At 42.7% G+C, this 21,172-nt stretch overlaps 1 protein-coding gene across 1 annotated transcript in view; it reads left to right on the plus strand.

Annotated features, from left to right (window-relative positions):
* The window catches only part of grin2ab (glutamate receptor, ionotropic, N-methyl D-aspartate 2A, b), an 81,114-nt gene extending 71,598 nt beyond the window's left edge, over window positions 1-9,516 (plus strand). Inside the window, exons 16-20 of the mRNA XM_026359128.1 lie at window positions 745-932; window positions 1,910-2,148; window positions 3,619-3,805; window positions 4,213-4,984; window positions 5,092-9,516. Of these exons, the coding sequence (XP_026214913.1) occupies window positions 745-932; window positions 1,910-2,148; window positions 3,619-3,805; window positions 4,213-4,984; window positions 5,092-6,082 (2,377 nt within the window). The 3' untranslated portion in view covers window positions 6,083-9,516. The remainder of the gene's footprint in view (window positions 1-744; window positions 933-1,909; window positions 2,149-3,618; window positions 3,806-4,212; window positions 4,985-5,091) is intronic.
* The last annotated feature ends 11,656 nt before the right edge of the window (window positions 9,517-21,172 follow it).

Raw genomic sequence — 21,172 nt, forward strand, 5'->3', positions numbered from 1 at the left:
TGTATATTCAGTTATTATATGCCCTTTGGTGAACAGTTTAATTCATATTTATGCATACATATCTAACATGGAAGGCCCCGCGGGGGTTTATTACAACTCTAGTGAGCTGAGTTATATAAAACCATTTTCCTCATAATTAGGTTGAGGCAAGGCTCGATTGTTATATAGGTTATATAGGCTGAGTGTGAGGTCCTGCTCGTTGATGTGTCACGCCCATATAGTTACCACATTGATGCATCAGCCCATCATTTTGAATTTACCTTGTCATGTCAGAATAAAGACAAAACCTAAAAGAGAATATCTCTGCCCAAACAAAGACATCCTTGTGAGCCTGAATATTTACCAGCGTATACACTGGGGAGTACTTCCTGTCACAGCCTGAGTCCAAATCTGATTAGCATGAAAAAATCCAGCTTCAAGAAGCCGGAGCACTGTGAGTAATCCAAGTGGTTTGTTTGTGGATCTGAGGAACAGGATCTGTTTTGCTGTCGCTACAGAGTATGTTCATTGTGAAGTTCAGTAACGTTGTGGTTTTCAATCCTGAAGCTGGATGGTTCAAATTTTACACAGCCCTCTGCTACCATCAGCTGTTCCACAAAACATGGAACCAACACAAATTTTAATTGATGCTGACTTAGATTTAAAAATGACAGTCTTTAATCCTTTTCTTTGATCTTTAATATCAGCATTACTTGTTGAAACGTCTTTTTGATTGTAAATCCAGGATGTATGTTTCTCTTACAGAAAACTGGATGCTTTCATCTACGATGCTGCAGTGCTTAACTACATGGCCGGCAGAGATGATGGCTGTAAACTGGTGACCATAGGCAGTGGTTACATTTTTGCCACCACAGGTTATGGTATCGCCCTGCAGAAAGGATCCTACTGGAAACGACTGGTTGATCTGGCCATACTGAGCATTATAGGAGATGGTGAGGCACTCGCACGCAAACTTTCTGCACCATCTTAGTTAAACTGCATTGAAGTGGACGTTTCTAACTTGTTGCAGGACTTTCGTGCCATTACAGTTGTACCACTTTTCATCCCTCCTCCTCCTCTCCCAAAATTCTCTCTCTCGTGGGCTAGTCTTAACACACCATTTCATCATCATTACTGTATGTGTGTGTGTGTGTGTGTGTGTGTAACCATTGTACTGAGGACATTTTTGTGATCTTCACAATGAGAGGAGTGTTAAGACTAGGTTTTGGTTTTGTTTAGGGTAAAGTTTAAGGTGAGGCAGTTAGCTGTGATGGTCAAGGTTAGGGTAAGGCAGTAATATTAAGTGTCCCCACACTGACTGCCATACAGAAATGTGCCTGCGTGCGTGCCCACCATGTCCTGTTGTGTTTACTCCTCCAGATTGTTCTGTATAATAAGCTGTGAGATGGTGCGAATGGAAGAAAGAGAATGAGCCAGACAGAAATCAAACTGCTGAAACCACTAAAGCGCTTCGCTTCTCACCGGGCCTTTTTATTCAGGGCAAACACCCCCGTGCTCAACTACACACACACACACACACCCATCCTCTCAGACACACACGCACACACCCTCTCAGACACACAAACACACTCGCTCTGGTAATAATCCTTCCCATCTTTCCTTATCACTCCATCACTATCAATTTTTCCCCCTCCTTCTACAACCCGTTTTCACTCCACCTCCTGTCTCCTTTCCATTACGATCTATTTACCACTTCACCTCTCTCCCCTCCTCTCTTCTCCTCTTCATCTTTCCCTGTAATGATATGCCATTGTTTATACCACAGTTCTCATACAATCTCTACTGCCCATCCCCCTCTCTCCCTCTTTTTCTTTCTCTTTCTTGGTCTCGGTCTTTACCTCGTTCCTCACCCCTACCTTCTGCTGCCCCATTAAGCTTTCACTTTGCCTTTTCTCTCCCTTTCCAACAGGTGAGATGGAGGAGCTGGAGGCCCAGTGGCTGACTGGGATCTGCCACAATGAGAAGAATGAAGTAATGTCCAGCCAGCTGGATGTGGACAACATGGCAGGGGTCTTCTACATGCTGGCCACAGCTATGGGCCTCTCCATCCTCACCTTCATTTCTGAGCACCTTTTTTATTGGAGGCTGAGATACTGCTTCACTGGCGTCTGCTCTGGGAGGCCAGGTCTGCTCTTCACTATAAGCAGGGTGAGAAAACATTTCTAATTACCCTTTTCCACTGCCTCAGGGATGTTCATAGTTCCTGTTTTGGGTACCCCCTCCACTTACTTTATAATGCTGCTGCTAGAATTTGCAGTGCTGAATTCAGCTTAACAATCAAACACCATCCTCAAGAGTGCACCAACTGATGCCTAGCATTGATTCAGGGAGTAAGAAAGCGCTGGTTGTTGCAATCTAAACATCGGGACGTGGGATGGGAGTTTATTGTTATGTTATTTATGTTTAAACAGTGAAGTCGACTTACAGACTGCTCTAAAAAAAGGGATGGAATGAATAGAAAGAGTGGGATAAACACACAAGGAACCATCAAGAGAAATGAAATGTAATTATATTTACAAATTACTTCAGTGTAGTTCTATACCAAAGCAGCACAATAACTGGAAAAAATTGTGAGTCTTTCTAGTGTCAAATTCAAAGATCACACAGTAAATTAAAAAATGATTACTCTTGCTGTCGTGTGTGTAAAAATTGCATTTCAAACAATGCAGCTGATTTTTCAGTTTCTTAAACCCACACAGTTGTCACCATCAAAAGAAAATGTGTGGACATCTTTATATACAGTATGTGTAAGCACACACAGCAGTTAGTGCTAAGATGCATTGTAGAGGCAATGTGTGCATGTATGTATGTAAGAGACTAAAGAGGGATAGTGTGATTATATAGCCCAGCTAAGGCAGAGATGCATTTAGTGCTGCACATATGGACTGTAGGATAGAGGAATGAGGATGAGAATGTCGACGCACATACATATGCATACACACAAAGCTCTCTCGCTCTCTCTCTCGCTCTGTCTCACCCACACATGCACATACACAAGTCTGGTCGGACAAAGTTAAAAATGGTTACACATATGCAGGTGCAGTGAGCTGAGGGACAAGCTTGACCACACATGCAGACAAATGGGCACACACACACTCAAACCTACGTGCACACACACCAAACACAAATGGGCACACCCAGACAGACCATTCTTTCATTATTCATATGTCTCTCTGTTAGGCAGGGCTTTTATTCCAGACGAGCAGCATTTCACACATTAAGTGTTTTACAAAAAGAGTGCGATGTGTGTCTGTGGGTGTGCATGTGTCTCTCGGTGTGTGCATGACGTTAAAGCAGCGATGCTGGAGGTTAAGTGGATGTAGGAAGAACATCTCCTTGCACTCAAAGGCCCCCTCCAGTGACATCATCACCTAAATTTAATTTTCTAGGTGCCTCTGCAGCGGTTCATCTTAAAAAGTGGTGATTATCTCTTCTAGCTACGCTACAAAACAAAATGAGGTTAAAGTTTGCAGAAAACGCACTGGAGAAAGGATGCAGAGGTGGCTCCTAATGAACCGTGCAAGGATATTGCAAGCTTGAACCTTTTTTATTTGATGAAGTTAGTAACCTGTCCTCTGCTCTCCTCTGTTGTCATCTCACATCCACTCCTCCTCTCAGGGTATATGGAGCTGTATCCATGGTGTTCATATAGATATGAAGAAGAAGACTCCAGAGCTGGACTTCAGTCCTCAAGCCAACATGTTGCACCTGCTCAAGTCTGCCAAGTCCATCGCTCTGTCCTCTCCCAAACGCAACGCAACTGTCCTCCTGCAGCCTAGTATCCTAGATATGATGTCAGGGAAAGGTACTGTCCACCATAATGTATATATTCTGAATAGCTTGAATAGCCTAAAATGAAATAAATTGTCATAATAAATTTATAATACATTTCCAAACTGTATTTTATGTGCACAGAACAGGTAAACGTGGCGCCTGTGATAACATTGCTTTCACGTACAGAGGTTATTGTGTCTTTTCTGTACAGTCAGCGTTATGCATAAGTGAAGGTGACTCCCTTCACCTTGTCCTGGACTCCATACAGTAATCAAATTGAGTGTCACGGACAGGCTCGCGTCATGATTAGAAACACATTAGTTGCTGTCCACAGCGCTCCAGGGCAGTAGATACTGTATCAGCTTGCAGGCTGAGCATCCATCCAAACATCCATCTATTGTATCTGCTGTCTGAGGTGCATCTCTCCTTGTCTCCTAGGTAACTCACTCCATAGTCTGCCTCCAAAGGGTCCTGGTCTCTATAGCAACGCTGCTGGTCCACAGGGTTTCCTGTCATTGTCCGGGCGACACAAAAACCTCCTTAACAATGCTGCGCCATTTCCTGGGCAACAAAAAGCCCCTCACCAGACCAGCCCCAACAAGCCCCAGCTGTCCATCACCAATGATAACGGTAAGACCCGCCTCACTGGGCCGGCCTGCTCTGCTTCAAAACCTCGAGCCCTGTGGAAGAAAAGTGTGGAGACACTGAAGACCCAGCCTACTGTTATATCGCCAGGCCCAAACCCCGCCTCAGCATCTGGACCAGGACCTCCACAAATGAAGAGCCAGCGCTACCTGCCTGAAGAGCCGCCACACTCTGACATATCGGAGTGCTCCAGCCGGCCGCCATCACACAAAGATTCTGACTCCATGGCAGCAAGAGGTGGATTTAAGCCTATCAATCAGCTGAGGAAGAGGGGTGGAGGAGGTGGGGGTGGAGGGTCCAAGATCTACTCGATTGACTCAGACCAGGCCAGTCTCCAGTCAGCTCCCCCCTACCAACGAGACAGCCAGGGAGGAGGTGACGACCACAGTTACCCCCCTGACCTGTTTCCACCTGACAGCACATATTCACACACTCACACACACTCACACCAGGCGGACGCACCCATTTTGCAGCTGAGTGCCAGTCTGCTGCATCACAGTCACAGTGCTGAGGCGGACTTACACTCCCTGAAGGACAAGAAATACAGCACCTACACACACAGCAGGTATCGTGCTCTGCACAAAACACAAAAGCAACTAATTCCATTGTGCAACATCTTCTCTTGTTTTGTGTGTGTGTCTGTGTAATCCTTGTCATCCTCTCTTCCTCCAGTGTGAAGGACAAGTCTGGAGGTTCATTCGATGCTCCCGGTCAGGGATCACAAGGCCCCAGGCCCGGGCACTGTCGCTCCTGTCTGACCAAACTGAGTGGTTACTCTGGCCTGTATACTGTTCGCTCTCCGCAGGCTCGCTGTGATGCCTGCGCCCACCTGGGAAACCTGTACGACATCAGCGAAGACCACCTCCACTCACACTACTCCCACACACACACTCACCCACACAGTGGGGACATGTTTACACACTACCATCCTCAGAGCGAGCTGGGCATGGTGGGCGAAGGAGACGGCCTCGTCAGCCACTTTGAGCCCTCCTCTCCATCTCCGTCTCCTCTCCCCACCTCCTCATCGACCCAGCACCTCCAGCTGAGTCGCCAGCACTCCTATGAAAATGTGCTTCCGGACGGCATTCCTGAGCTGCAGTCGCAGCCACATGCTCATCTGCGGGGGCTGAGTCTGCCTGACAGAGATAGGGAGCTGACCCTGGATGAGGGGGCCTATGCTAATGTTCTCACAATGCGCTCTGATCGTCCGTTCAGCAGCCGCAGCCCCCCCTCTCCATCACCCTCCCACCACCACAGTCTGGACACCCCAATGCCCCTCCCCCGGCGGTCGAAGAGCCTCTTGCCCGATCGGCCCTCTCACAACCCATTCCTCCAGTCGGCCCCTGGCACGGCACAACGAGATCCTGCCTCCCAATCTGTTACGCGCATGCCACAGAGAAGTTCTGCACACGAGCTCTATAAGCAACGAATGCCGGTGTCGCTTACCCTCGGTAACCATGGCAACCATCACATCAACCAGCATGGCGGCCATGTTGATCAACAGGTGTTCTACCCTCAGCAAGAGCCCCCTGTGGTGGCCTACATGGTCCCACCTGCTGCCTCTCAGCCAATGAGCTATGTGACAGCACCGCGAGCCTCGAGCGCAGGCAGCAACCGGCCCCGGCTGTACCGCCGCATGCCCAGCATTGAGTCTGACGTGTGAGAGTCACACAACACACTTACTCTCACTGAAACACGCTAACACACACGCATGCAAGAAAGAGGTGTGTGTGACCGGACCAGGCAGCTCTGATTCTAAGCACATATACAGAAAACACACAGACACACACACACCAACAGGTGAAAGATAGGAAGGTCCACTCTGGATTAAAAGGTTAATGGTGATACTGACTAAATAATTCATTGTTTCTTTATCACACCCTGTATAGGTCAGGGTTAGAGCCCCAGGGACACCTGGAGGCACAATAAAAGATAAAGAGTGTGTGTGAGTGTCAGTGTGTGTACTAGCCTCAAGCTGTGGGCAACGAGGCACAAACTGACAATAAGTCTGACGAGACACTGAACATGGAGTCTAACACCAACAGTGGGGTCTGATGGAAGATACGATGGAGTGTTTGGAAGACGAGCCGCCCTGTCCCGCCCTGTCACCAGCCTCTTGGAGATGAAGGGGACACGGAAAACCCCTCTCTTCCTGAGATTACACACACACACATTTCACCTAAACTTGCCCACCTCCTCTCCAGGACTCTCCTGTTGCACTATGATTTCTACAGTCAACCCGTATGTTGTCTGAGCCTCCAAACTGCACTGCCAGCATGGCTTAAAGAGTAGTAAACTACACTAGAGTAATCCTTGACTTGAATGGAAACTATCTTCGTAATAGACTGGGAGGCTAGCGGCTGGTCAGGACACAGGTCTGACAAGTGTATCAGATGTACAAACACTGGAACACACACACACTGTCTGTTTTTCGGGGGAAGTGAAACGAATAAAACTATAGACTGTTTGTTATTGTTGATGTCAGATAATTGAACATTCCAAAAAGTGGACCAAACATGGCCGCCTGTCAACGCCTCTCAGGATGAGAGTGTGTGTTCTTGTGTTTCTAGATCTAGAGACATACAGTATAGCATCTTTGCTTCCTCTTCCTCTTAGCTAGCCTTCAGGTCATACTGCATGCTTCCTACTGCCCTGTGTTACAGTTAAACTCCTATACAGGGTCATATATGCACACACACGCACACATCTAGAGATATACATATATATATAAAGATATATATATATATATATATATATATGCACATACACCCACACACATGCACATACGCAGTAGTCTAGGATAGTAGTTTAGGGTGGGTGTGTGTGTTGAGGCTATGAGATAGCTTCTCTTTGTGCACTTTGTAGATTTTATACCCTGCCACCTAACACAGACGTTTGACCAAAAACACTTTTATACTGAAAAATATGAATATTCTCAATCATTCGCTGGATAGGTGTTTTCTCTTATTTCTCTTTGACATTGGGTTTTAGGGCACTGTTAAGGGCACAGATGTGTCAATTTTCATTGTGAGTTGTGATTTTTTTTATTATTATTTATTTATTTTTTAAGCTAATGGTTACCGCATCAAACAATATACACAACAACAACAACTCTTAATCTTTCTCTTCTTTTTTATAACTTTTACTGTGCTCATCCCTCCTCCTAGCATTGTTTCCTTCTCCCTGCATAAGTTTTGGTTTATTCTCTTTATTACTCCTTCGTCTTTTGCTCTTTTCCCTGCTTCCTTCTATAAAGCGTCAGAAGAATAAAGTTCAGTGGTGGGACTCATATCAGTAGTAAGATTCATCCGATTCAGCACCGGATACAGTACTTTTTTCTAATAACTTTCTATATTGAACAAAAGAACTCGAGGCCTGTTTAATGTTTCCATAGTGAATTTAGAGGCTGAGTGCATCACCGCTGCAGATTTAATCAAATTCATTCTTCTGGACGAGCGTCAGAGTAGCTGGTACTTGTATGGCTCTCTGTTGGCGAGAACACGGCGCTGTGTGTCAGCAGAGAGAGTCATGTGGCAACGAAGAGAGTTTGCAAAGTGACTCGCTACAGAGGCAGCACTCACTCACACATACACACACAGACACACTCAACAAGCTGGCAATGTGTGTATGAGTGTAGAAATCCATAATCTACTGAGTAAGGGCATTGATTTTTGAGCACAAGGATTTTGATGGAAAAAGGACTTGATATCCCATTAGCTGAGCGTCTCTATTCTTTCTGTTCTCTAATCTCACTCGTGCACACACACACACACACACACACACACACATATATATCTATATATATTGGCTATAAAGAATGCAGGACAGTTTAAAATTTTAAAAGTGCTGAACGCTGCCCCTCTATCTGTGTGTGAGTTATATGCACAATATCAGGTTGCAATATTATACTTCTGTACAGAGAAATCTTTGTTTTAAATGTTAGAAACTGATTTCATTTGTTTGATTTGAATGGTATTAAGTGTTGAATTCATTTCAAATAACGAAGTGGCTTTTTATTCTACTTCTTTAAAAAAAGACTGGCATGTTTTTAGATTCTTGTGTGATTTCTTTTTTTTATTTTTTTTATTTTCCCCCTCTGGTGTGCTGGTTGTGGTTGAGACGTCACTGTACAGTCCTCACACTGCTGGGTTAACAAATTAGTTAGCTCTCCTGGTTAGCTAACCAGTTAACTACCTACACGTAGCTGGGTCTCTCATCTGAGTCACGCTCAATGAATAATGATAGTCCAGCCTGTGTGGTTTATACAAGCCCCCTCCCACCCACATGGTTCTTTTCCACTACGAGCCTGTGCTGTTTCACCTCTGAGTGTGTGTGCGTGTGTGTGTGTGTGTGTGTGTGTGTGTGTTTTACACTGTGCAGGCATTTATATAAGACAGAGGATGATATTTGTATTTAGAGGTTGTTCGTGGTGTGTATGTATTTGTGTGTTTGTGTGCGTGCGTGTGTGTGTGTGTGTGTGTGTGTGTGTACTTTTGTGTACTCCCCCTCGTCCCACACATATCATTTGGCCTGGCCTCTTACTCGTGTTATACAAATACTGTCTCACACACACAAACACACACATGTTGCGTCTGTCCTGTTGTGGTTAAGGGATCATGTAGAATGAGTTTTGTATGTCCACATTCACAGATATTTTTACACCAACTTTAGTTGATTTTTTATTTTTATTTAAAATGTTTTATTTTTATTTATTGCATGATGTGCTCGTGTTTCTGGTGGTACCTATTTTGCTGCAACACCTGAGTTCTCCCTGAGTTAGATCTACTGGGCTACATGTACCAACATTCCCCTCAACCCTGCTCAATGCATCGCATCTGACCTGGAGCCCTGGGTGGTTACGCTCCACGGCTTCTGCACAACGTCGGCCACCATCGAGGAACATGTGGAAAATGTTCCCAGGCTCAGCACAGATCTTAGTTTGGCCCAGGTGTACACACATTCATACAGTAATGGGTGGCAGCTGTGCTTCGGTGTGTAGTCCTCTGGGTCTCCTTGCTGTGTATCTCACTTGTGTATGAGTTCAGGGGTTTTTAAGCTACTAGTTGTGTTGTAAATACTACCTTGTCACTCAGTACCTCTGTACAATCTGTAAATAAGTAAAGGTTACATTTTTCTATTTGTCTGGGTCTTTTTGATTATTTATCATAAAGCTTACCTAACAAAGGGCTAGTCAGATGTAACTACTGCATTAATGGTTAATAAAACGTTTATTAAAGGTTTATAGATCAGAACAACTTTGTTGTTATTTAACATTTTGGAAAATTAGCTGATGTTAATCATCAATAAGTAGTTTGGTTTGTTTTAGTTTTTTCACTGTATTACCTTCAAGTCTCGCTTCAGGTCTTCAGGTTAAAGTGGTCAAAATTTTAGGAAGAGGCAAAGAACAAGGACAAAAGATTTCATGCTTAAAGCTTTTAACTGTTTGCTTCAATCTTCTTGTTGCATTTATGCCACCACATGAGGGTCTGAACTTAGAGAAATCAATTCAAGCTCTGCAGGTAACAGGACACGATTCTTTATCTTATATCTTTCCTTCTGACTTCAATTTGAAACCTTTACAATTGCTGAAAATTACTAGGTTAATTACTTACTTAAGGTGCAACTGAATCTGGACCACGTTAGCCAGTAATTTCACTGAGGACAAGCAACAAATACTTTTAAGGAGCCCCTTTGAGGTAAGGAAAGAAAGGAAAGTCTAAACTTATTTCTCAAAAAAATAAATATTGTATGTGTATTGGAAGCTACTCAAAACTTTTTCTCACTTCCACAATAAGTCACATGAAGTTGATGTGAAGTTGTTCAAGAATTCTTCTGGAGGAGGTCTGTGTTTATTACCTGAAGCTAGTTGAAGATGTCCATCTGAAAGTTGGTCAACAACTTCAGGCCAGACTGAAGTTTATCACAGACGTTCACTGTCCACAGAGGATGAATCCTAATGACTTTGGTGAATCCCTGATCATTTTTTACACTTTGTTATTTATTTAGATGCTGTTATCAATTCAGTGTTTAATGTGTGTAAAACTTTACTCTGGTTTTGAATATTTGCAACAATCATGACACATCAACACCAGCCTTGCTAAAACAACTTGTGTTCAGCTCTAATTAGCTATGACATTACATTAACATGGTGAACATAGGTCAAATAAAACTTCTCCACATCTCAGCATGGTTACTGTGAGGTTGTTTATACACAAGCATTTAGCTGCTAGCATGGCTGCACTTAGTGTCGTGCACAGGGTACATGGTGAAACCATGTTATTTAAATGTTAGCTAAAGATACAACGCAGGTCGGGCTGCAGGGCGATGAACGACAGCAATATAGATTTGTTACAAGCTAAAAGTTGTTTTCATCAACGACTGTATAAATCCATTTAACTCAATCTAGTTTCTTCTACATCTGGGATTCAGCTGCACAAGGGCCCTCTCTGCCCCCACTCTCTGTAGGCTTTCATAATGCACCCTCTATGTAAGGGTGTGTGTCCAGTGTACACATATGTATACATATATATGTATACACTGGACACACACTCTGCGTATATATATATATGTGTGTGTGTGTGTGTGTGTGTGTGTGTGTGTGTGTGTTTAGGTCAGTGTTCTGGTAAAAGGCCTTATTTTTGTATTTTTGTCTCCCTAAGGAGACAAACACTCTAATCTGGGCTGAAGTGGGACAAGAGAGGGTAGCAGAGAGGAGCACACAGACAAACACACACACACAGACAAACATGCATTCTCACACACACACACACACACACAGACACAGACAAACTTATGCATGCTGCAAATCAGCACACACCAAGGCTGGAGGATCTGTCACAAGCCATAGACCAGCTGCAGCCAGAGGAGAAGGAGGAAGGAGAGAGGAGAACAAAGACATGAGGAGTCCCACTGCAGCCGTCCAGGCTTTCTTTGAAATGGCTCACGTGGAAAACGTCACAAAACACGCCTTAGAAGCATGTTTGTGACGAATGTGTGGTTATGTGCATATATATATATATATATATATATATATATATATATATATAAGTATATATGTGTGTGCTCATCTGTGTGTTGCTTCCTCAGAGATGGTGTGTGAGGACCACAGCGGCCTAATTCTTCCTGACATGATCCATATGCTCGTAATGGACAGAGCAACAGCACGAGCCTCTGCCTCTTATTTAATTAATAGCCTGTAATGCAATTACTGTAACACACAAAAGGAGGATTCAAGTTCCTTGTGCAGTTAAACATAATGCAGTCATACATGTGCATATTTGTGCAGACACAATCCCAGGGCTACACACACACACACACACATAAAAGATTGGGTATTCTACCACATATAGCCACACTGTAGGGGTGTGAGATGAAGCAGATAAATGAAGATAATTAATTTCCTGGATTAAGAACGCCTCCATCTGAGCAACCCCGCGGCTGGAGAGGAGTCAGAAGAAAAACAAGAGAGAAGAAGAAGAGACAGCGCAGAGGATGATGGAGGACGACGAGGGTGATAGCACTGAGTTAGACAGGCCCGCTGTAGGCTGTTGGCTCTGCCCAAGACTCCAAACATCCTCATTAACCAGCAGTCAGCCTACACACTTAACACGTGTGTGTGTGTGTGTGTTTGCATGCACAGTTGTGTTCTTAAACTGTTGTGTTTGCATGTGTGAGATAGATCGAGAGAGATAGATAGAAGAAGAGGGGGAGAGAGAGAGAGCAGCGTGTCAGCCTACACACTAAACAAACCCATGAAAATTCATAAGGACCTGGCGACGCCTACTCACAAATACTAAAAATACTGGAGTGAGTTGAGCCTAGTCAGAGGAGAGGAAAGGGGAGGAAGAAGAGTGAGAGAGAGAGAGAGCAAGAGAGGAGATGAATAGAGAGAAATGAGAGAGCAGCAGCAGCAGAGGAGGAGACGAGATAGGTGTAACATGAACCAGGGGAGAGTAGAGCAGAAAAGAGAGGAGAAACAATAGTTACATCAACTGCATCCAACTTGGAACATCTATTCTCAGCCTCCAGCGGTCAGCACTTACTTTGTGGGAAAGTGTGTGTATGTGTTTTAGCATTTAGCACCCATTTTCCCTGGATATCATCAGCTTGAGGAATAAAGAATAAAAAAACATTTCAGTTTTCTTCTGAACACGTCGACATTTAAGCTTCTGTGTCCAAGTCTGTGTTCATACTGATTTGATGGAGATTGACAACGTTTTGCTGTCAAAGTCATCTATCCAGCAGGGGAGGAAGTGTGGGACGAACGGGCAGTTTTGAGTCTGATTTTGCCTTCAGGAGGGATACAGTCAAACAAGACGTTTTGTTTTGGGCGTCTGAGTCAAAGCAGCTCCTTTCACAGCTCTGATGGTGGACGCTCTGCAGATGATGTTTGATTGACAGCAAAAACTCATACGCAGCTTATCGCATTTGTGTATAAACTCAGGGATTTCTAAGCTGAGATATCTCCTTCAATACCACTCTGAAACTGATTAGCTTAGCACAAGACAGGAAATGAGCAATAAAAACAGTAAAACCACTAACTCCTGTTTAAATTACACATAATCTGTTAGTCAATGAGTGTTAGAGGTGCTGGTAGGTGGATTTCAGTACTCTTAAACACAAACAGAGCAGCTGTTTCTAGGCTTGTACTAACAGTCCCTAAAAGAGAAAAGACTGGATCAATGAAATTGAACACACTGATGAATGTGCTGCGCTGCTTTTAATGGTGCAAACAAACTAAACTAAGGTTTCAACACACGTGATGTCAATTTTTTTATGAGAATTATTTTTAAGGATTTGTTCTCAGCCTTTGGAGCAGGATTCTTGATAGATACTAATATTCAGGATGTAGCTCCGTCTGCTTTTGATTTGAACCATCCTTTCTTTAATCTGTGTACTGCGTGTGTCCAACTTTATAGAAGTGCAATTCTAAATCGCTGGAGTGCGCCTTTAATCCTTTGAACAGCTCCTTTCACAGCTCTGGTGGTGGACTTTCTGCTGGCTTTAGTAAACGCTCAGAGATGGTGTTTGACTGACACCACAGTCGCTGTCAGTCAGCGCAGTTTGAGCAACAAAAGCAAGATGACTTCCTTGGGAGAACTCCATAAATCTCAAATAAGCGCACAGTGGAGAGATGTCATGTGGACTTACGGCAACTAGTCCCTGTCTCACCTCCTCTATTTCCTTTCCACTCTCTCTCGTTCTCACACACAAACACACACATACGTTCCGCCAGGCTATACTTATGCTAATAGCTGTATACTAATCAGGGTACTTCCAGGTGCAGAAATAGACACAAGACATTAAAAGTAAATTTAGCTTTAATAACCTGGCTAATCACACCATTAATGTTACATCCAGACCGACGCACACATACACAGTTTGTAGCATTGTTGTTACTCTAATAGAGGATTTCCACCTGACTGCTGCTTACTGAGAGATGCTGGGAGGCAGGAACAAGAAGTTGGACAAACTCTGCCTGCATGTGCATCTCTAGCTTCCCTCTCTATGAGTGTGTATATGTGAGAGCTGCAGCTCTTAGACTTCACGCCGTTTTGTTGTGTTTGTTTTATTTTGTCTCTTCTATAAATGATGAAGCTCTAGGCGGGAGAGAGAGAGGCACTCAGCCATCCCTCGAGGGGAAAGTGCTCGCCGCTGGGCATCGTCCCCTCAGCATCACCCACCTCCCCCAACCATAACACCGCATCACAGACAAATGAGGACAGCTTGTGCATGCATGTGACTAAAATGAATGATTACATCTGAACTGCTCTAACATTCAGAGGCTTCATGTTTTTTTGTGTGTGTGTGTGTATTTTTCGTGCTAATATTGAGATACCATCCATATAAAGGTAATATATGAGCCATTACTCATTGTAAAAGATGGCATTAATTTAAAATGTTGTTGCTTTACTCATTACAGCCTGGAAACTATAATTTGTCAGAGCTCTGCTTTTAAATTACCTGTGTTTTCATCTGTCCTTTTTACAACATGGCCAACCCTGTGAGTGAGTAGCGTGACCATCAACAATAACATTTGGTGTTCTTGTCATCTGCTGTAAAATCAAAGTTTTAGGAATAATTTGCAGCTGAGAGAAGGTAAATCTTTGTGTCACTTCTCAGTTTCTCAGAGGTAAAAACACTTTAGTTCAGTTTAGGTTGAGTTTAGGTGACAAACAAAAAAGCCAAGCACCAGATTTATTGTCTTTGTTGTCAGCTCCTGTAGTTGGAGCCAAGAAGCAGTTAGTTATCAATAGACAGTAAAATGTGTTAGAAACATGAACTGAGCTGCTTTCTACTCTACGTTCTAGAAGCAAAGCGTGAGTACTCAGCAGCTCAGGTTGGGCTGTTGTCGTGGCCCAAGTGGCTTCAATGGTAGTTTCCTTTGACTACCACAGCCCTCTCAGTAGTACAACCATTATCCCTCCTTATCTGATTATTTTTGCTCATCCTAAATCAAAAATTAAAAGAAACTGCTGCTCTTTGTCCTGGTAAACTATCCTGAATCCTCACCCAAGCAACAAGCAGACAGTTGGCAGAATGACCTGTCCTTACATCACCATTACATCTGCTCAGGTTAAACTAAAGTGTCTGGCACAACTGGCAGTTTCGTCAGAGAGCCCACTCAATTGCTCAACCACCAGTATCACCGACCCACAGATCTTCCCAGTAGTGTCTACATAGCAACTAAATGAAATAGTTGTCTTACAACAACACACACTTGACTCAGCTCATTAGTGTAAAGACTGGGAGCAGGTAAAACAGCTACCTGACATGTGTAAAGCTAACTAATGAACACATCATGTCTTAATTATTGAATCCCTCTTCAAACAAAAATGCAAAACCAACATGTTGTGTTTTTAATGTCTATTTCTTGCAACCAGTTTCCATCTGTGTTCATTTTTTATGCTAAGCTAACTGCCTCCTTTGTTGTCTAATTCTTGTCAACAAAGCAGATATGCTTTTTCCCAGAAATGTCAAACTATTCCTGGAAGTGGGAGTGTAGTCGTAGCTACAGTAACTGAGCACCCTTTGTGATTTAGTGGAGGTCATTAAAAGATAATATGTAATAATATGTTTTTTCGTTAGTTACTGTTGTTGTTGTTGTTGTTGTTGTTGTTGTTGTTGTTGTTGTTGTTGTTGTTTGGCCACACAGACAAGAAAAGGTTTAAAAACACCTACACAATTATATATATATTTTGTTTTTACTGAATCGTATGGTTGTAAATGGATCATTTTCCAGCATATTTAAGTCAGTTTATCAGATCTGTGGCACTTAAGTGATCACTTTCTGCAGATATTCAGGTTTAATTTTCTCCCAGGTCTTCTGCAGCACTTTTCAAAGGTCTGCTGTGCTGGTTGGGCGGTGTTCCCGAACTCTTTGGTCCAGCTTCTCCCACACTAACTTAATGAGGTTCAGATCTGGTGAGTGAGCTGGGGAAGCCATCACAGAGAGTGAGCAGCAACTTCTTATACAACCCAGGCAGAAAAGCATGCATCTTTAGTATGGAGTGAGGAGGCTTTGCACACAATGCCCACTCTCCCATTTTCTAAGCATCCCCATATCATCACCTTTCCACCTCCATGCTTCACTACTGCTGTTAGGCAGGCATCTATCATCTTTTCATGAGATCTGTGTATGATGGAATTTTCTTTGCTTGGATCCAAATACTTCAAAATATCGGTAACAATATCTGTAATAGTTTATCTTCTGATTATTTTTGTTACAGATGAATAAGGAACACGTTTCATGTGTTTTGTTTTTTCAAGACACTAATGTCTTGGTCTTTCCAAACTTTTTCTTGCCACTGTATTTAAATAATATACCTGTATATATACCTTAATCAGGCTGCAAACTATTAGTGATGTGACATAGAAATCATATCATATCACAAAAATAATCTATTTAAAAAGCAGGGGTGTTTTGCATAACTTGTATTTATGGTATATGAAGTCATTTAAGTTGATTCACTATATATTGTATTGAAAAAAAAACACAGCCACTCACCACATGCCCAAAGAGCATTTGGAAAATGAAGGCTTGCATTTTTATATATTTTGTATATTTGAGTGAAGCTGTGTGAAGTATGGTTACTTTTTATGGACTTACACTGAAACTGACACTGGCCTGCACCTCGCTGTGTGCACTTTCTTAAAGTTGGAAAATAAAATCGAGGTTTGTTAAAGTACTTGTCAGTGTCAAAAATGTCTTTCAGTTGAGTAAACTCCATCCAGAGGCCATAAATTATACAGTTGTAACCGCAACGATGTTTAAAAATTGGGTCATCTGTGCAGCCGTTGTGAGCCCTGCTGCTTTTAACCATCGCTGACTTACTTTTTTAGACCATCACTTGGACACAAAAAATGCCCATAAGTCCGCTCTACAAGAAGAATCCTTGTACAAACATGTATTGAATTATGTTCACACCGGGAGTAAAAGCCAAACTGGGGGCTCAACAGGAGGCATGAAGCACAAAGTGTTTCTTCTTCCTTAAAAGGAAACTTACAACTGGGCCTGAGGCATGTTCCCGACTGACTTCAAATGCTAGATATGGATTTACACTTTAATTCCAGCAACTAGAACAATATATATCCTTTTAATTTTTCACAACCTTTGTTGCTGCAAACACAGGCTGAAAGTCCAAGTACTTTGTGTTTAAAGTTACTATGTTGTGACTTTATTTTACTCTGCAGAGGACAGTGCTGAGGCAACGCTGTGTCTCTGTCCAAGGTGCTGATGGTGGAGCTGTCAGCAAAGCAGGAGCTGTCCAAGGTCTTTGAAGAGTTTCATGCTGACTGTAATGTCTGCTGCCAGTGGGAAGCACTCAGGCTGTGTCAGATCCTTCTTACTTATTACTGAGACCTTATTTGTGACTGTCTGCTAAGATACACGAACAGTGGGAGCTTAATTCCTCGCTGAGATGTGGACAATAATGTTTCTGTTTATCTAGCTATGTGATCATGATGAGTCCTCTGAGCCCTGCACGTTCTATTACTGTTGCTACGCCTGTCAAAGCTTTTTGTTCTTGCAAAGTTTATTCCAACACTGGCAGATTGTCTGTACTTTAAACAATGTGTCCTTGATTTCATCCAGAGGGTTTGTCTCAATTCCCATACTTACATCCTTGCTTCTTGCATCTTTTCCTTACATCTTGGCCACTCACAACATTGCGTATTAAATTGTGTGTTATTTCTTATTTAATCAGTCCCTCTAATATTTACTCTAAATTATACTTTTCAGAGGGAAATCCTGAACTACATTTATGTGACTTTATTTGTTATTTTGTAGGTTCAGATTTTACAGATTTACTTACTTATTGCTATAAAACACTAAACATTCAGAACAAAACTAAGTAATCTGATCAATCAGCGGTTTCACTTAACTTTAAACAAAATTAAACTAGACACAGTTTTCATCAATAACACAATACTGTATCTAATCAGTTATTGGGGTTGAACCCAGTAAGTAAACAGGATAAAAATTAGTTCCAATGGCATGTGTGATTTGAATTATGTCTTCAGCACCAGAGGGCCTGCGTCAGACGTGGTGGACCAGGTGGAAGACCAAGAACAAGTGCTGTCCTATCAGATGATAGTTGATGTTTTGGTCCGTGACTACGAGGGAAGCAGGACAACGTGTGCAACCAAATACTGTATAAGCAGATTCTCAGTGGCCTCAATGATCAGGGCACTTAGAGAAGAAAACAATAAAGTGTTTGGTACCTTAAGGTTTCAGTACAATAAGAGTATAAAATAAATTGTCTCAGTGCAATTGCCTTTATCAAGGAGAGAGATAAAAAATAATAGATGAAACTTTAAACTACAGTATAATGTTTTTGTGCATGTGTACTATGCATGTGTGTAGTCTGTGTAGTATAGGTTTGTCAGAACAATGCAATTCCACTGAGTGAAATACAACAGCTGGAGACACTATACATTTTAAAGGGATCAACAACAACAACAACAATACATAACTACATAAACCTGTTAAAATTAGTTTTATTACCAGCAGAAGACAAAGTAGAAGATCAAACTACTTCTTTCCCTTCTTTCAAAGCAAAGTAATAGAGAAAGTAAATAACAAGTTGATGCAGACTAGCTATGTAGTCGTGATGTTAACAAGATGGATTTATTATGTGGTTCCAGCTAAGAAAGAATCGCCGCCCCTAAAGACCTCTGCTGGACAGGTGGACTCAAGAGACTCGAGACCAAAGAGGAAAGCATGTCGGCAGCTCTTTGCTATTTGTCAGATTTAACAAACCTTTTTTTAACAGCAAACATTTTGGCTTTACAGCAGAAAAAACACAAGTGTAATTGATCACAATAAAAACTGTTGTTGTGCATGTTGGATCACTATCATGGTTCAGTGGGACGCTCGACTGAACTGAGCCATCACAAATATAAAAATACAGGTTTGAAGCGCATGCAACCACCCTAGCCTTGTGAAGTCTTCGATTCTTTTCCCTTCACTAACAGGTGCAGCCAATCCCACTCCACTTAAAGGTGAATTTGTTCTGCAGGTAGAGGCTGCTCTCTCAGTTCTCACAAAATGCAGAGACCTCATGTGATATGGGATTCAGGACCCAGCGTTCAAAATACTTCTCAGAACACATCCAAATTTGACACCTCTGTGTTGTCGGGTGCACAAGTCCAGAGACGACGCTGGAGTGTGTTCGCAGTTTGGGTTGAGACTTGGCTCAGTGGAACAGCTGTGAGAGAAATGAGAATGGCCTATTCTAATCACGGAAAGCAAATCAGTGGACAGGAGAGGCTGTGAAAAAGCTGACCGCTCTTCCACTTCATTACATGCGATTGTGCTATTGACATCCTACATTTAACCTGTCCTTTTAATAGTTCACTCGCAGTGACTGCAGCCATGGCTGAGTGCATTAACAGGGTGTGTTAATATCCAAGAGACCACAGGAACACAGTGTTTCTGGGACAACATCTCTTTGTTTTTGCGCTTCTCCAAATCAGCTTAATTTACATTGGAAAAACATGCAGATTAACCTGAGTACATTTGAAGTGGTTCCACCCCCACTATGGTAAAACAGATACGATACCTCATGTTGGCAGCGATACAGAAGTGTCATCTTTCTGGTTTTGAGGAGCATCAATATCAAGATGGTGGATTCTTTTTCACATTTTCAAAATTATACACGTCATTTCACCCTGTGTCCAGAAAAGTGACCTTGGATCCAGCCTTTACCTCAACACCTTGGACTCGTCTGCTTATAGCCGGAACTTCTCATGCTGCAAAATTGTACTGTTATGTCTGTGATGCTGTGGTGAAAGAACTCAGAGGGCAGGACGCCACAACGAGCAGCAACAAACCCACAAGAGGAGAAGCAATTGTTTTTGCATTTGTTGTGATAGATGTGCATCTCCGGCTTTTAGAGCAGAAACGGCCCCTTCAGCTGGAAACACATCCAGGCACTTATGCAACCCCTCCAACAGCAGCTCTGGTGCTTCACCAGGCTCAGTGTTATGATGTTTTCCAGGTCTCCTGTGCTTTCTGATCATCCCTGGTCTCATGTTTCTCTGCACATTAGAACAACTTTACCCCCTCAGACATCAAGGCTGTGGTGCTGTTTACCTATCAGTTTGAGAAAACCAATTTGATATTATCTTTCCTTCATGTCTGTACTGTACAGACATGTAATGGTACTGCGTATTTTGCCTTCTACTTTTCCGACCTTGATCTGCTCAGGGGTCTTGTCCTGACATTTGCTGCAGTTTAACCAAACAGAAAATACTATATTGCAACTGCTTTAGCACCTACATGGTAAAACATGGTGAGGAAACAATACAACTTAGCAGCATAAACAGTGAGTACAGGTGATGGTGTGAAGTTTAAATCAGAATAACACACAATTCATTAAGAATCACCCATAATCCAAGTATGTTAGCAGCTAAATAAGATATCTGCAAACATGTTTAGCACCAGTTTTATCCCCAATCTAGCTTCTCACATTACTATTTTCCCTTCCTGAAAGAGAAGAGGACCCTTTCTCATGATTTCAGGACTGTGTCTCCTGGATGATTCAGGACCCGCTGTTCACCAGGTCGTTATGGAGCTTTGTCACATTCCTGCTCTTGCACTGGCCAGCTCTTCAGTGTGAGCACCCGAACAAGCAGAACTGTCACTCAGACCAAAACCAGGACAGAAATTTGCTGTGTAAAGTGAGATGTCTTCTGGCCCGGCCTAACAGACACATGACAGCCAATCAGACACAAGTGGTCATGGTCGGAAATAGTTCAAAGAACAATTTTAAAGAAGAGCTCTTCCCTCAATGTAAAAAACAGTAAAAATTCAAGTGTAAGTCCACATTTAGTTTACAAATGTCTTTTTATTCCTTCTGTATCTTTACATCTGTGCTGTCACTCACCCTTATGTAATTTCAGCCTCTTATTTTTTTCACTTTTTGTCCCGCGTTCTTTACGGCCTTGGTCTCTAACAATACCCACATTGGACTGTCTCACAAAGGTTCACAGCCCACGGCAGCGGGCAGAATCATGTGAACTCTAGAAGCCTCATCTCTGTGCATGTGTTTGTGTGTGTTTGTGTGTATGCATCCTATCCTTTGCCAGTATATTGCTCTTATCAAGAGTCGTTCATCTGCACACACACCCACACACATGCAGACAGCCATGCATGAAACATAGTTTGCATTAAATACTTGATGAGGTGTGTGAGGCTGTCAGGCGTCGTTCTGCAGCTCAGTGAGAATAGTTGTCACATCCGATGAACAAT

This window comes from Anabas testudineus, chromosome 1 (genome assembly GCF_900324465.2).
Source record: "Anabas testudineus chromosome 1, fAnaTes1.2, whole genome shotgun sequence".
NCBI classification, from domain to species: domain Eukaryota; kingdom Metazoa; phylum Chordata; class Actinopteri; order Anabantiformes; family Anabantidae; genus Anabas; species Anabas testudineus.